This window comes from Psammomys obesus, unplaced genomic scaffold (genome assembly GCF_907164565.1).
Source record: "Psammomys obesus unplaced genomic scaffold, mPsaObe1.curated_primary_1811, whole genome shotgun sequence".
Lineage (NCBI taxonomy): Eukaryota > Metazoa > Chordata > Mammalia > Rodentia > Muridae > Psammomys > Psammomys obesus.
The window spans coordinates 1207857-1220719 of NW_026596962.1; the positions used below are offsets into that span (position 1 = coordinate 1207857).

General features: G+C 50.9%; 1 protein-coding gene across 7 annotated transcripts in view; it reads left to right on the top strand.

Annotated features, from left to right (window-relative positions):
* The window catches only part of Znf516 (zinc finger protein 516), an 86331-nt gene extending 74404 nt beyond the window's left edge, over positions 1-11927 (top strand). For 3 of the 7 annotated variants that reach the window (XM_055598748.1, XM_055598746.1, XM_055598749.1), the window contains exons 4-6: positions 3285-3395; positions 4638-4729; positions 10770-10902. In XM_055598748.1, coding sequence (XP_055454723.1) covers positions 3285-3395; positions 4638-4729; positions 10770-10829 — 263 coding nt within the window. In that variant the 3' untranslated portion in view covers positions 10830-10902. Of the gene's footprint in view, positions 1-3284; positions 3396-4637; positions 4730-10769 lie in introns of all 7 variants that reach the window. The other 4 variants (XM_055598751.1, XM_055598750.1, XM_055598752.1 and 1 more) reach the window with 4 other exon arrangements.
* Positions 11928-12863: the final 936 nt, after the last annotated feature.

The following is a 12863-nucleotide window of genomic DNA, read 5'->3' on the forward strand; positions in this document are numbered from 1 at the left end:
AAGAAAGAAAGAAAGAAAGAAAGAAAGAAAGAAGAAAGAAAGAAATCCATTCCACACAGTTTATTCCTAGGGGTCCTCACCCTTTCCTTGGGTAGGTTAGTTGGTCAGGAGCCCATAGCTTCTCAAGGCTGTTACTCCTTGAAGCAGCTGTCTTTGAGTCTAGTGCCTTAGGTCTAGGACGTTGGAAGGGCTGTTAGAGAGACAGACTGTGGCCCCTGTGGACACTGCAGTTGGTGGTCCTGTGCTTGTGGCTGTGGACTTATGCTGAGGCTGTTGGTCTTACTTGACCTGGGCTGTGTCTGTGGCTGAGGTTCCCCTTTTTCTGTTTTGGCTGTGTGAGTGGTACTCGGGCCCTGCTGTCCTGTGCTGTCTGCAGATTGCCCCTGCTGTATAGGGTGCCAGTGTGGCTGGTTGTGGGTGGGAAGCTGCTCTCCATTCTTACAGTGCCTGTCTTCATGGAACCCATGATAGGAAAGCCATCTGCTTGGCAGCTCTTCTCTCTGTTGTCCTGACCTTTTGCAGCTGACCTGGATGTTCACAGCATAGTTTACCGACTGACCCAGACTCACTGTTGAAATAGTGCCCTGCTGTGGCCTCTGTGATGTGGCTGGTTAGACCTGCCAGTGTGTACTGTGCTGAGCTAGGCAGCCAGTGAGTCCATACTCAGGCTGCTGTCAACCTCTGAGTTACTCAGGAATACCTTCTGTTTGAATGGAAGACTACCTTGGGAACAAACAGCTCCACTTGCTTCTCTAGAACCTCAGACTGTGGAGACAGGCTCTCCATAGTGAGAAAATGGGCTACTTTGAAAGCGCCCCTTCCTTCCGGCCCCTGCTGTCTTGTGTGTGTAGGCCGTAGCCATTGATTTCGGCTGGCCTGGGTGGTGCTTCTATAGGCTGGGTTGTGGGGTCTCCACTTCTCCACAGAAGCATAGAAGAACAACTGTTGCCAGGAGCCTGCACTCAGCTCCTCAGAATAAAGCCCACTGTATTCACTGTCTTCCTGCAAAGTGACTGCCGAGTCTGGGCACAGCATGTGGCATAAGCTGTTAATACAGTTGTAACAACGGTGTCTGCAGGCTGACCGGCCCGTGTATGTGATACTACAGATCTCACACAGGGAGATGAAATAATTCTAGATAAAACAATAGGCGTGAGCTTCCTTATTGGAGCTTGAGAAACTTGTCTGTACTAAGGATATGAGAGCCTCAGGTGTCTCACTGTTGCGAGTGACCGCCTCACCGCACCACACAGCACAGGTAGTGACGGGAAGCACTGGTGTACTGCACATGTCTCTCTGCATGGCCAGGGCCGTTTGCTCACTGTCGAGTCTGCTGTCTCCCACAGCCTGAGGTTCTGGGGAAGCACATTGGGGCTGTTTGCTGTCAAGGTAATCCTCTATTCAAACAGAAGGTATTTCTGAGTAACTCAGAATTGTACAGCAGCCTGGCTCTAATGGGCAAGTGTCCTTTCCTCGAGTGAAATGGAAGAGCTGGGAGAGTGAATGGGGCTGTGTGTATTCGTTCAGTGGGCGCGTAGAAGTGCTCGGGTAGAAAGGGGACAGCGGTGTACGCCATGCCACCCTGAACGTGCCCTGTCTCGTCTGACCTAAGCTCAGGGTCGGGCCTGTTAGTACTTGGATGGGAGAAAGTAGACAATGGTAGAGAAAGCTTGACAGTGATTTAGAGGTGGGCTGTGGTAGGCAGCTCTGGGCACTGTTTGTCCGTTGGCACTTGTCTCTGTGTATGTTTGGATGGAGTGTTGGATGCTATAGGTGTGTCCCCGAGAAAGTTCTAGGAGGGTTGTGAGCAGAAGGGTCTTTGGCACTGGCCTCTGTAGAAATGGAACGGGACAAGATCGCTTTCCAGACTGAGCATTCCTACAAAGGAGCGTGGCTTCCCACGGGCTTCCTGCCGGTCGCTCCCCTGAGGTGGAAGCGCACCAAGCCTGTAGGGTCTGGAGCTAGTGGGCAGCTGAGCCCCATGGGCAGCAGGACTCTCCCGCCCAGAAGGGCCTGTCTGGTGGGAGTGTGGCTGCACATGTTCCCCTCTGCAGCTGGCCATGTCACCTTGGGGCCTGCTTTTCCGTTGTTTGGCTTGGTGCAGGCTGATAGTTCTGTGTTTCTCCCCTGTACGTGAGGGTCACGTCTGGAAAATCATTGTCCAAATCAGTTGTTAGAAGGAGGGCATGTGGCCACGTGCTGTTCACTCGGGACCTGGTATGTGTCCCTCAGGGTCATCCTCACCTCTGCTATGAGTGTTAACCTATTAGCAATAGCCAGTGGCTTCTCATTAGTTCTCAGCATTCTCTGTGTGTTCCAAGTAAGTCCACAGGGAGTGGAGCACCTTAGTCTTCTGGGGCTCCCAGTGCAGGCTCATTTTCCTCACCTGGAAGTAAGGATCAGTGTGGTTTTGAGGAGTTTGTACCCATTGAGCTTGGGGACCTAGAGGACAGTCCTGGAGATGTGCAGATGGCATCCTCTTGTCGACCTTTCTGTTTGCCTCGACGTATCAAGTGGCAGGAATGTCAGCAGACAGGTAAAGGGAACGTGGTGCAGCAGTAACTTCTCTCTAGTTTAGGTTCCCACTCCTGTTCAGGTGAGTCTGTGCAGGCGTCGGCACAGGATGGAGAAGGGTTCTTGATAGCTGGTACTACAGGAAATGTGAGAGGGAGCCAACGGTGGTTGAAGTCCTCTATGTCCGCTTCCTGGTGAAGACACACGATGCTCCTGGCTCTGAGGGAAGCCTGGAACCCAGGCTAGGGTGGAAAGGCTCCTGTTGCTCTGTCCTGCCTTGCTGATGGTAGAGCCTGCATAGGGGGCTACCAAGCGCCTGCCATTTGATGGCAGTCACCAGCTCTGTGTTTTTTCTGTGCTAGAGGCAGATAGGTAGGAGGCCAGAGCGGGGTGGTTCCTCTGTGTGCCTGTCCCCTGGGATTGCAGTTGTGGGCACAGTGGGCTCTGCGCCTATCACTTCCTGTTATCTCAAGACTTTGTCACTCTCCTTTGTTTATTATGCTGCTTGATGGAGCCAGGTGTCACGTGGATGGTGCATCCAGCTGCTTGGACCTTCATGCTCCCCTCAGTAGCGTGGCCACCCTGACCCTGTCCTGTCTCACTGTAGTTAGTGCATCCTTGGCCTGTCAGCTAGGCCAAGCAAAGGCTGGCAGTTGTCACCAGGGCCCAGAGGTAGCTTCTCGCATTGATCCATCAGATAGACTAACGATGTCTTCCTCTCTCCCTCCCTTTCTTCCTCTCCTCTTCATCTCCGTGTTATACCACGTCAGTAACAGGGACACCTCGGACACAGGCCCGCCAGGGAGACTTTGTCTGTGTGGAGTGCGGCAAGAGTTTCCACCAGCCCAGCCAACTCAGGGCCCACCTTCGGGCACACACAGGTATCTCAGCCCTGTGCCGTGTGACTGGCCAGTGCCAAGAATGTGTATTTGGGGGTGGGGTGGCGTGAGGTGGAGGGTATTTTCTGGTTTAATTTTGGTGTTGTGACAAATGCCATGACCAAAAACAGCTCAGAGAGGAAAGGGTTTATTTGGCTAATACTTCCAGGTCATGGTCAGACACTAAAGGTAGTGAGGGCAAGCGCTTGAGGCAGCAATGGTGGAAGAATGCTCCTGGCTGGCTGGCTGGCTGGCTGGCTGGCTGGCTCACTTACTCACAGGCTTGTGCTTAGCTAGGTTTCTTACACCGCCCAGGATCAGCTGGCTGTGGATGGTACTGCTCCAGTGGGCGGGGTCCTCCGATTCAGAAATCACTATCCTGCCTGAGAGACCTGCCCCCGGGCCTATCTGACCAGTGCTTTTTCTCAGCGAGATTCTCTCTTCCAGATGGCTGTCGGTTGTGTGAGCTGACTAACCAGCACAGTCTTTTCTGCTAGTTAGTCCCGGTCACAGTGGGCATATTTAGGTTTCAGCTGTTGACCATGTCACCCACCTTTCAGTTGACCTTATTCTCATATTCAGTACCTGGCACGGCTGTTTGTTTGTTTCTGCATCCATGTGCCACGTGGTTGAGTTTGAGAAAAACCCATTTGCCTGTGTTCCTTTTAGCTGAGTAGGCCCTCAGAAATGAGTATGCTACTGACTTACAGTGGCACTCACCAATGGCAGCCAGGGCACTCTAACCCAAAGCCCGCTGACTTCCTTTTTGACAGGTCGAGCTAGTCTTTGGGTGTGTACAAGACCTCCTGGTTTGCTCGCTGGTTTCTTGAAGCACCTCCAACCCTCTGTATAGATCTGGCCTGAGACTTACGTGGGAGCCTGTGTGACAACGGAGCAGGAGCCTAAGGGAGATGGGTGTTCTGTCTAGCAGTGTCAGACACACGCACACGCATAGAAGTCAGCCCGATGCTCAGTGACGCAGGCCGAGTGGTCAGCAGAGCAGAAAACAAGTCCCCTTACCCACACACCGATAATTAATGTTGCTGGCGATTGCTTTCCACAGTGTGGAGTCTGAGTTAGCCATGGTGGTGGCCGTGGGCGTTCATGGTTGAGGTTTCTCACTGTAAGTGTTTTCCAGCCACAGGCCCGGCGCTGGTGTCCTTCTGCAACAGTGCCTTAACAGCACTTTGATTTGCATTCAAGGATCTCGCCAGCCCTCTGCTAACAGACCCTTTTTCCCCACAGTGGTGTTTGAGTGTGATGGTCCACGAGGTTCCGAAGTTCTCACCGCGTCCACGGATGCCCCCAAACAAGTATGTCCCATCCTGCGTGTCCAGGTATCAGTGTGGTGTCTGCAGAGAGTGGGGACACAGGGCTCCCCAAAGCACCCACATATGATGTGGCATTACTCTATGCCACTGGAACCTACCCAGCCAGGACTCTGTGGGTGACCAGAATGCAGGAGGCCACATAGCTGTCAGCGGCTGCAAAGCTGCCCTGATGGCTGGTGCTGGGTAGGAGGGAGTTGGCAGTGACTAGTGAAAAGCATTAGCGGTACTTAGTGACTTTCCAGGCGTCCAAGTTGTCCTGTGGACAAATCCTGTCTTGCCTCCTTTGAGAGCACTACTCCGTCAAAGATGTTGATCTGATGTTTCATAGCTATATAAACGCCTGGTAAAGCAAGGCTTTTGAGCATTGGCACAGCTGCGTGCTGGCCTCACACCTCCGCTGTGGAGTACAACTATCACACAGATTCCTTTGGATGTGCACGGAAGTGGCAAAGCCCTGTGGCTGCCCCACTCCCGCTCCCCTTAGTCTCCTCACACCACTCAGATTAACAGGTACTCCAGGAATCTCTACAGCTGCAGTGGCTACCCCCTTTGCCCAAGCCTTGTCTGGCTCGTTGGCTTCAGATCTGTGTGCCTGGCCTGCAAGGTGTCCCGTGTCCTGTAACAGTAGGATTAAGGCCTAAAGAGACATCAAGGAACTTCCGAGGATTATTTTAGCTTATTTTAGTGAAACCATGGCTTAAAAATATAAAGCAGCTCCTTTGTGATAGTGAGACAGTTCTAAAAATGAATATAGTCTCTCCTGAACACCGTACAGAAGGGTTTCCCAGTGCAGGGTCTGCTCCTGCCTGTTCTGGCCTCCTAGTAGACACGCAGGCCGCTGCTATAGAAGAGCCATGTGAGGTGTGTGTGGGATGCGGGAGGTTGGGCATTTGGGCATCACAGCTCCAGGACTCCTGGGCTCTCCTGCTCACAGGCCACCTACCTCCAAGGCCACCAAAGGCGCACTTTTGTGATGGAACTGGTGACTCCGCTGGCTGTGACTAAATCTTCCCCAGCCTGTAGCCATGCTTTTGTTACGTGGAGATGGGAACCTGAAGGCAGAGGCCACTGAGATTGTAGGCTGTTATTCATTTACATGGGGTATTTGCATTAGTTATTTCTGGTCCCTGGTTCTGAGAGAGAAAGTGTTGGTGTGATCTCTGCCTCTAGACTTGGTTCTGTTGTGGTTTTGTTGTGTCATACTTACTGCTACTATCCTCTTACTGTCAAGCTCATGCTCACCCGGTGCTGTCTCATCTTGCTAGAGGGGTCTAGTCCAGAGGCATGTATTTGCTTTGCCATAAGGCCTCAGCCGTCAGCTCTTCTTCGTCTGGAAGGACAGAAGTGGACCCCCAGCTTGGCTCACCCTTCTTGTACAGCAGCTAGTTGGTTTAATTCCACTTTCAAGGTCATGGGCTCCAGTGGCCCCTTTGCTCTCCCTTGCCTGGAAAAGTGGCTTTTGTTGACTCATTACAGAGTGATCGGGGCCTTTCTGGAAATTTCATCTTTGTTCACAAAGATGGAACTGTAAGCATCTTATAGAGTGGAGTTGTCAGAACACATCTGTAATAAATCGGGCATTAGCTATGTTCTTCCGTCCTCTGGTTCTTGTGGCTTAGTTACACGTGCAGCTCCGAGTTTAGGACGTGTAAATCTAGAACTGCTTTATTTAATTGTTGGTGCCAGGAGTGGATGTGGTTGTGCTTATCAGAGTGCTTCCCTAACGCTAGCTGATTACTATTCACATTGGGTAGCAGACGAGGGTATTTGAGGATCTGGGGTTCTGTCCCATCCCTAGGCCTGAGCAGGGGAGTAGGGTGTACCCACTTTCCGATTGAAATCATGTTTAAGAAGCCTCTTAGCACTAGAGGTAGGACTTCCTAGTAAGCACCTAGTTGACTTGGAGGAAAAATACTTGGCAGCACGCTTTATGTTTAATAGCCATCGGCATTCAGGTTGTTCGAGGGCAGCTGACTCTGCTCTGAGATGTGAGTAAGTTATTAGGATGTGTGTGTGCAGGGAAGGCTCTCCCCTGGGTTGGGGACCCTGTGCTGTGCTGTGACTATTGTAAGATGCACACCTGGCATGGGGACACGCTGTAAGGGAGTCACTGTTGCCGGGTACTCTAAACTCTCAAGCAGCTCGAGTGCACACGGTGACCAGAGCATGTCACTTGCCTCTCCTTGTGGACGTTCCCACAGGGGACTGTCAGTCGCAGCTTCTGCTGCGGAAGAGCCCTGGGGCATCTGTCTTCACTTTGCCCTTTCCAGGGTGTGCTCGTGGGCTTGTGTGTGCTGACTTGGCTTTGCTTGAGAGTCTAGTTGCTCCTGACTTGTAAACCGGAGGGTCCAGGAGAACCGCTGGTTTGGGTAGTCCTACCAGCGTGGACTTCCGCAGTTCTTCCTGTCAGTTGGTGCGTTGAGGTTTTTGTATAGACAGCCACTGAAAACTGGTGGCTCATTCTGTCAACTCAGTCTCTAGATCATCTGGGAGACTGACCAGCCTTTGGGCTGTCTGCGAGGGGGTTTGCATATTAGCCTAGCTGTGATGGGAAGACAGCACCAGCTGTGGGTGTCACCATCCCGTGGGCTGGGGTCCTGGACGGCATAAAAAGGGTAAAGCAGGCTGAGCACCGCCTTTTCTTACAGCCATCTCTCCCTCCCCACCCCTTCTGAGCTCTTTGCTTCCATGCAGAAGCTCCTGATAGCAAGACTGTCCTTCCACTGTAGACTGTGAGCTCCAACTGTGAGCCAAAGCTGCCTTCCTTCCCTAAGTTGCCTCGTCTGATACTGTGACACAGCAAGTGGAAAAGTAACTAATGCACAGCCATTCTGCATATCAAAATTTCAGTTTCCTGCATCAGATTAGAAAATCATTGTTTGCTGCAGTTTCTGCTGACATGACTGAACCAGCATGGCAGGTCTCTGAAGTGACTGGTTTAACAATGTCCTCTCTCAGGCCCTTTTCATGCCTGAACTTGGAGGAGTGAGGGAGCTAATTTCCTGGTGATGATTCCCTGTGTATGTCCTGTGTAAGCCTGTTCCAGGTCACTCACCTCCACTTATTTTTTGTTTGTTTGTTTGGTTTTGATTTGATTTTTCAAGACAGGTTTCCTCTGTGTAGCTCTGGCTGTGCTGAACTCACTCTGTAGACCAGGGTGGCCTCGAACTCACACAGATCTGCCTGCCTCTGCCTTCCCAAGTGTTGGAATTAAAGGTGTGTGCCGCCATGCCCGGCTCCAACCTTGCCTTTGCGATATTCTTGCTCTCTAACAGGAAGTAAGAGGCTTGTGGCTGAGCCTTGGTACTTGGAGGTTAGTTTATGGCATGAATTTTCAGAAGGTAGCTGTGGCCACATGGCCTGTTCTCTGAACTGCTTGCTATTTTTCAGTTATTGTAAAAACAAACAAACAAACAAACAAATAAGCATAAAAACACAAACGTAGGAAACCATGAAGGGTGTTGGCTCTGGGTAAAGCGCTCCCGGCCAGGCCTGAGGACCTGGAGCCAGGAAGTTGAGATCCAGATCCTGCTCATCGTCCTTTGACCTCCACAAATGCACCTCTGTGCGGGTGCCCACACGGACACACGCTGTGAACACACATAAATGTAGTACTGTACCTTAGAAGAAGAACTTAAAACCCAGCCGAGATCTCACCCCCAGTTTAGAGTTTTGATGTGAAATATCGTATTTTTATTTGTTTGGATTTATTGTCAGAACTTAGAGACTATGGATAACAGTTTATCCTTCATTAGTCTAAATTTTAGTTTAAAATAGTTAAGATGGAGAAATAATTCCATTAATCAAATTAACAAAAACTTTAAAAAAAAAAGGCAGCTCGCTCTGTATGGTTTTCATCATTTGAAGTTGAGCGGTAGAAACAGTGGGTGGGGCAGACCCTCGAACCTGCATCTTTGGCTCATTTTTGCCATTTTTCACCTGTGGAATTCTGACATCAAGTTCTGGTAGCTAATGCAAGTCGAAGCATTTATACATAAAACCAAACAAGCGTCCTAGAGCATCACCTGCTTTCTGTAAGTGTAAGAGCCTACCAACATGAGTGGATTGCTGGCTTCACTGAAACTGCCGCCTGGGTGAAGCCACGGTCTCCAAGCTCAGGTGCTCAGTTGTGGGTTAGCACCCAGAAGCCTTACTGGGCGGCTTTTCTCATGTTCACTGTGCAGCATCTTGGCTCGTGTGCATATTGAGGACACACACCCATAACTATGGTTTGGTCTCTTTGTCTATGAAGAAAGGAGGGGAGCTTTATCTCATCTGGCTATGAGTCAGTGTCCAGCCCTAGAACACGGAAACCTTTAGTGATGGTTCCGTTTCAGCTCAGCTTCATCTCACAGTGCACAGCTGTGAAAGGCAGACACAGTGTCCCCAAAGCCTGCTCCCAGGCCTGGGCTGCTGCTTCCTTGGAGGAGGAAGCAGCTTGAATGTGCTCAGGTTATTCCTGAGGATGCCTCTTCCTTGTTTAACTCATTCCTCTGGATACCTGCCAGGGATAGGGGGACTGCATTAACGGTCCTGTCACTGATGGTCCTGAGAATCAGTGATCTAAAGTGACCCTTCAGAAGTGAGGCATGAGACCCATCTCTTCCAGTGTAAAGGGGAAATACCAATTTCTGCAACGATCTATGGCTACACCACAGCAAGGGCCTTGTTCTAGATTTTCAGGCTTTGCAGGCCTGGGCTAAGTACTTTGGAAGCTTTCTCTGAGCTGTGCAGTTTTCAGCACTTCCCCGCTGGAAGCCCATCATGTCCTCTCTGCCCTGTCCCAGGGATTCTTTGTGTGTTCTGTCCAAAGTTAGATCCCGCAGGTAGGCGTGGCCCGAGGTCCCTAGTGCAGCGGTCTGTAGACTCTAGATGCACACAACTCCATGTGCTGACACCTCAGCCTTGCACGGATTCTGCTGTCCTGGAACCTGTGGCAGTGTGTCTGCTTATAGGCAGGTGTTTGTGAGTGACATCAGGGCCAAACACCCAGAACTTTTTGTGAGGGCTCAGGGCCTCACGTTCCTTTGTGAATCCTGCTGCTTCTGACTGTCCACCGAGCTCCGCTGCGCAGCGCTGCAGGGCAGCCAGGTCAGTCACCCCTCCCCCTCCACAGCAGGAGGCTCACCATCTACCTAGGTTTGGCTAGGTCTCCATGCCCTCCCTGTGCTTCAGAGCAGCACTGGCTACAGCCCTGCCCTCACCCTTTCTCATTTATGCTGTGTGTTGACCAGTAGGCGTTGTGTGTGAGAACAGCTTTTCTAACTTTTCTGAAGATGTTAACTAAGGAGAAACATTAAATCCACTACCCCAAACAGTGCCCCTTCCTGTGTGTTCCTAGGGTTCCCATTGACCTCCCAGGAGACTAGAGTTTCGCATGAGCTGGGCGGATTGTGGGTGCGTGTTGATTTCAGGCGGTTAGTTGGTTGCACCTCGTCAGGATTTTAGCGGGGTTGACAGTGTTAGGAGAGATTCATTCTGACACGTTCTTTGTCCTCAGCTGGAGTGTGACAATGGGACACCAGCACGCCCAGCTCCCCTGGCAGCATTGCAGGCTCACGCTGTGCTCCAGCTTGCTGCTCTTCGCTTGACTCAGAGCGGAGCTCCTCTGCTCCTCCACTGTGGGAAGCACACAGGCCTGCAGGGGGTGGGCTGTTCTGATGTATGTGTGTGGCTCCGTGCTCATCTAAGGAGCTGCTATGCACCGTAGCCGTGTGTGTCTGAAACCTGCATTCATCCTGCTCTGCTGATTCGTAGCCTCCTCTCAGAGCCAAGGCCACCCTTGCTGTCTGAAGCAAGTGACATCCTGTGGGCAGGAAGGATGCTTTTCTAGAGCTGCCCCAGTGGAAGGCAACAAGGTGAAAGTGAAGTATTCCGAGCTGGTGTAAAGTGAGCTGCCCTAAAATCAGAGGGCTTCATTATCGCCGCTGCCGATTTGCTCAGGAAAGGGCACATGGTGTTTCTGGGTCTTGCTAAGAACATAAATACAGTAACCACTTTTGGGCCTGGAAGACAACTGAGCTTGCCTGTTATCTTTCTCTTGCAGGGGAGAGACCACACTACCCCAGGGACTGTGCCAGCGGGGCCCCTCCGAAAGGGGACCTAGAGACACGCCTCCAGCGCTCGCCCTGTGGTGGTGGTGACTGTGGCCTCACGGGCGACTGGAAGGCTCCCAGCAGTGACCATGGCCACCTTGGGGAAGAAGAGCCAGGGTCTCCTGACCACATACCTTAGACTTGGGAGCTTCTGCACTAGAGCAGACCGAGGGAGACGCCTCCCTTGGCAACAGTAGGGACAGCGAAGATGCTATGCCTAGAAGTCTGTGTAGCTCCTTCACACACGCGTATGTACTCATCAAGCGTGGCCTGTGTTCCCTCATGATAAGCAGTGCTGTTGGCGGGCACAGTGGGAGCTCAAGGCATCTGTGTTACTCAAGACAGGCGTGAGACACTGGAAAAGAGATACTGGTGTGTTTTGGATGGATCGAAGAGCTGAGCACTGTCTGGGGAGGTGATGCTGTTGGGATGAGGGGGTGGAGAGGTCTGCCCTGCTGCCTTTCCCTGCCTCAGTGGGTATTTAAAGTAGCAGGTAAGACAGGGGGCTGTGTTGGGCGCTGCAGAGGTCAGGCTTGGGAAGGCAGAGTGATGATGAGGTAGAGCCTCACGGGTCAGAGGTCTTGCCACAGCCCCCTCTGAGCCGCTCACGTCACCCTCACGCCCACTGTGTTTCCACCCTGCGGGCTGTGTCTGGCGCAGGAAACACGGCGGAGATGGGAACACACATAAGTCTGCTTTGGAAGAGAAACGTTAGTTGAACACTAAGAAGAGCGGGCATCTTTGTTTATTCTCAGGACCTTTTGTAACAGGGCTACATTCTGCAAACTGCTCACACGAGAAGACTACACGTCTTAACAGACAAGCCACTGAATCCTCCCAACCTGGGCCTGTTTTAGTGATGGCGGAAGAATCCTTGAGCAGATCGGAGGCCCTAGATTATTAGGGTGCTAGTGCTCTGGAGCCTTCTCTCTCCTCCTCCCCACCCCACCCTTTCCCTAGCAAATAGATGTCTCTCCCCTTGGGCCTGGCAACCCATTGGACAAGTGACTTTGTTCACAGATCGGTGGGGGTGCCAGGCCTGAGGGCGAGGACGGCTTTATATACCTCTTCCTTAGTCACGCAAGTTCACGTTTCTGCGGTGGGGTGAAGGCCCTAGCAGAGGCTCTGAACCCACGCAGCGTGCGTGGTCGGAACTGTATTCCGCAGGTAGCAGCTTTTCCTTTCCCCGTTGCTGTGACACTGTGTGATGGCGAGACTTCCGCAAGTCCCGGATGTTTGCACATATGATTTTATGCATTATCAAAAGTTACTGCTGCCTTGAATGGGAACGTTCTGTGAAATTTTTTGCAAAAGCTTTACTAGTTTTTTTTTATTGTGAAATTTTGTAAAGGCAGGAAATGGATTAAGACGAGCATGCTAAATATATTTTTCAAAAAAAGCAATAATTTTACATGTACAGAAATTATCCTAACCTTTAATGCTGGTGAGAGCGACAGTTTACTTAACACAGTGAGGATCAGTGCGGTTTTGTAGGAAATGGGCTTCTGATACAAAGACTTGTTTAAACACACATGTATACACGGACCTTGGTGTGTGGTTTCTGTTATGATGACCTGTTGGATTATTATTATTATTATATTATTATTATTATTATTATTGTTATTGTTAGCTAATGTTTGATTCTGGACTCTACTTGTTACTGTTTTAATTACTTGACCGTTCAGGTGACTGCGACACTTGCAAACAATGCAATGTTAACTGGCTAGCAGATACATATATATGTGTACATATAATTATAATTATTATTTTTTACTTATTTTTCCTGATATTCCTACACCGGTATGTGTGGGAACGGCTTGCCGTGTCAGAGTGCTTGGGAGTATCGGTCCTTCTGAGACGTCGAGCAGGTCGCAGAGACACATTCCTTTCCACCTGATGCAGCAGAGAACCTTTTTGTTGATGTGTGTTTGATCCTTTGGGTAGTTTCCCCATCATTTCTGCGTTCTCTGGCTTTTGGTTTTCTCGGCTGACAGTAAAGGTGACAGTTAGGAATGTGCAGGGGCCAGTGATTTGACCCCGTCTAT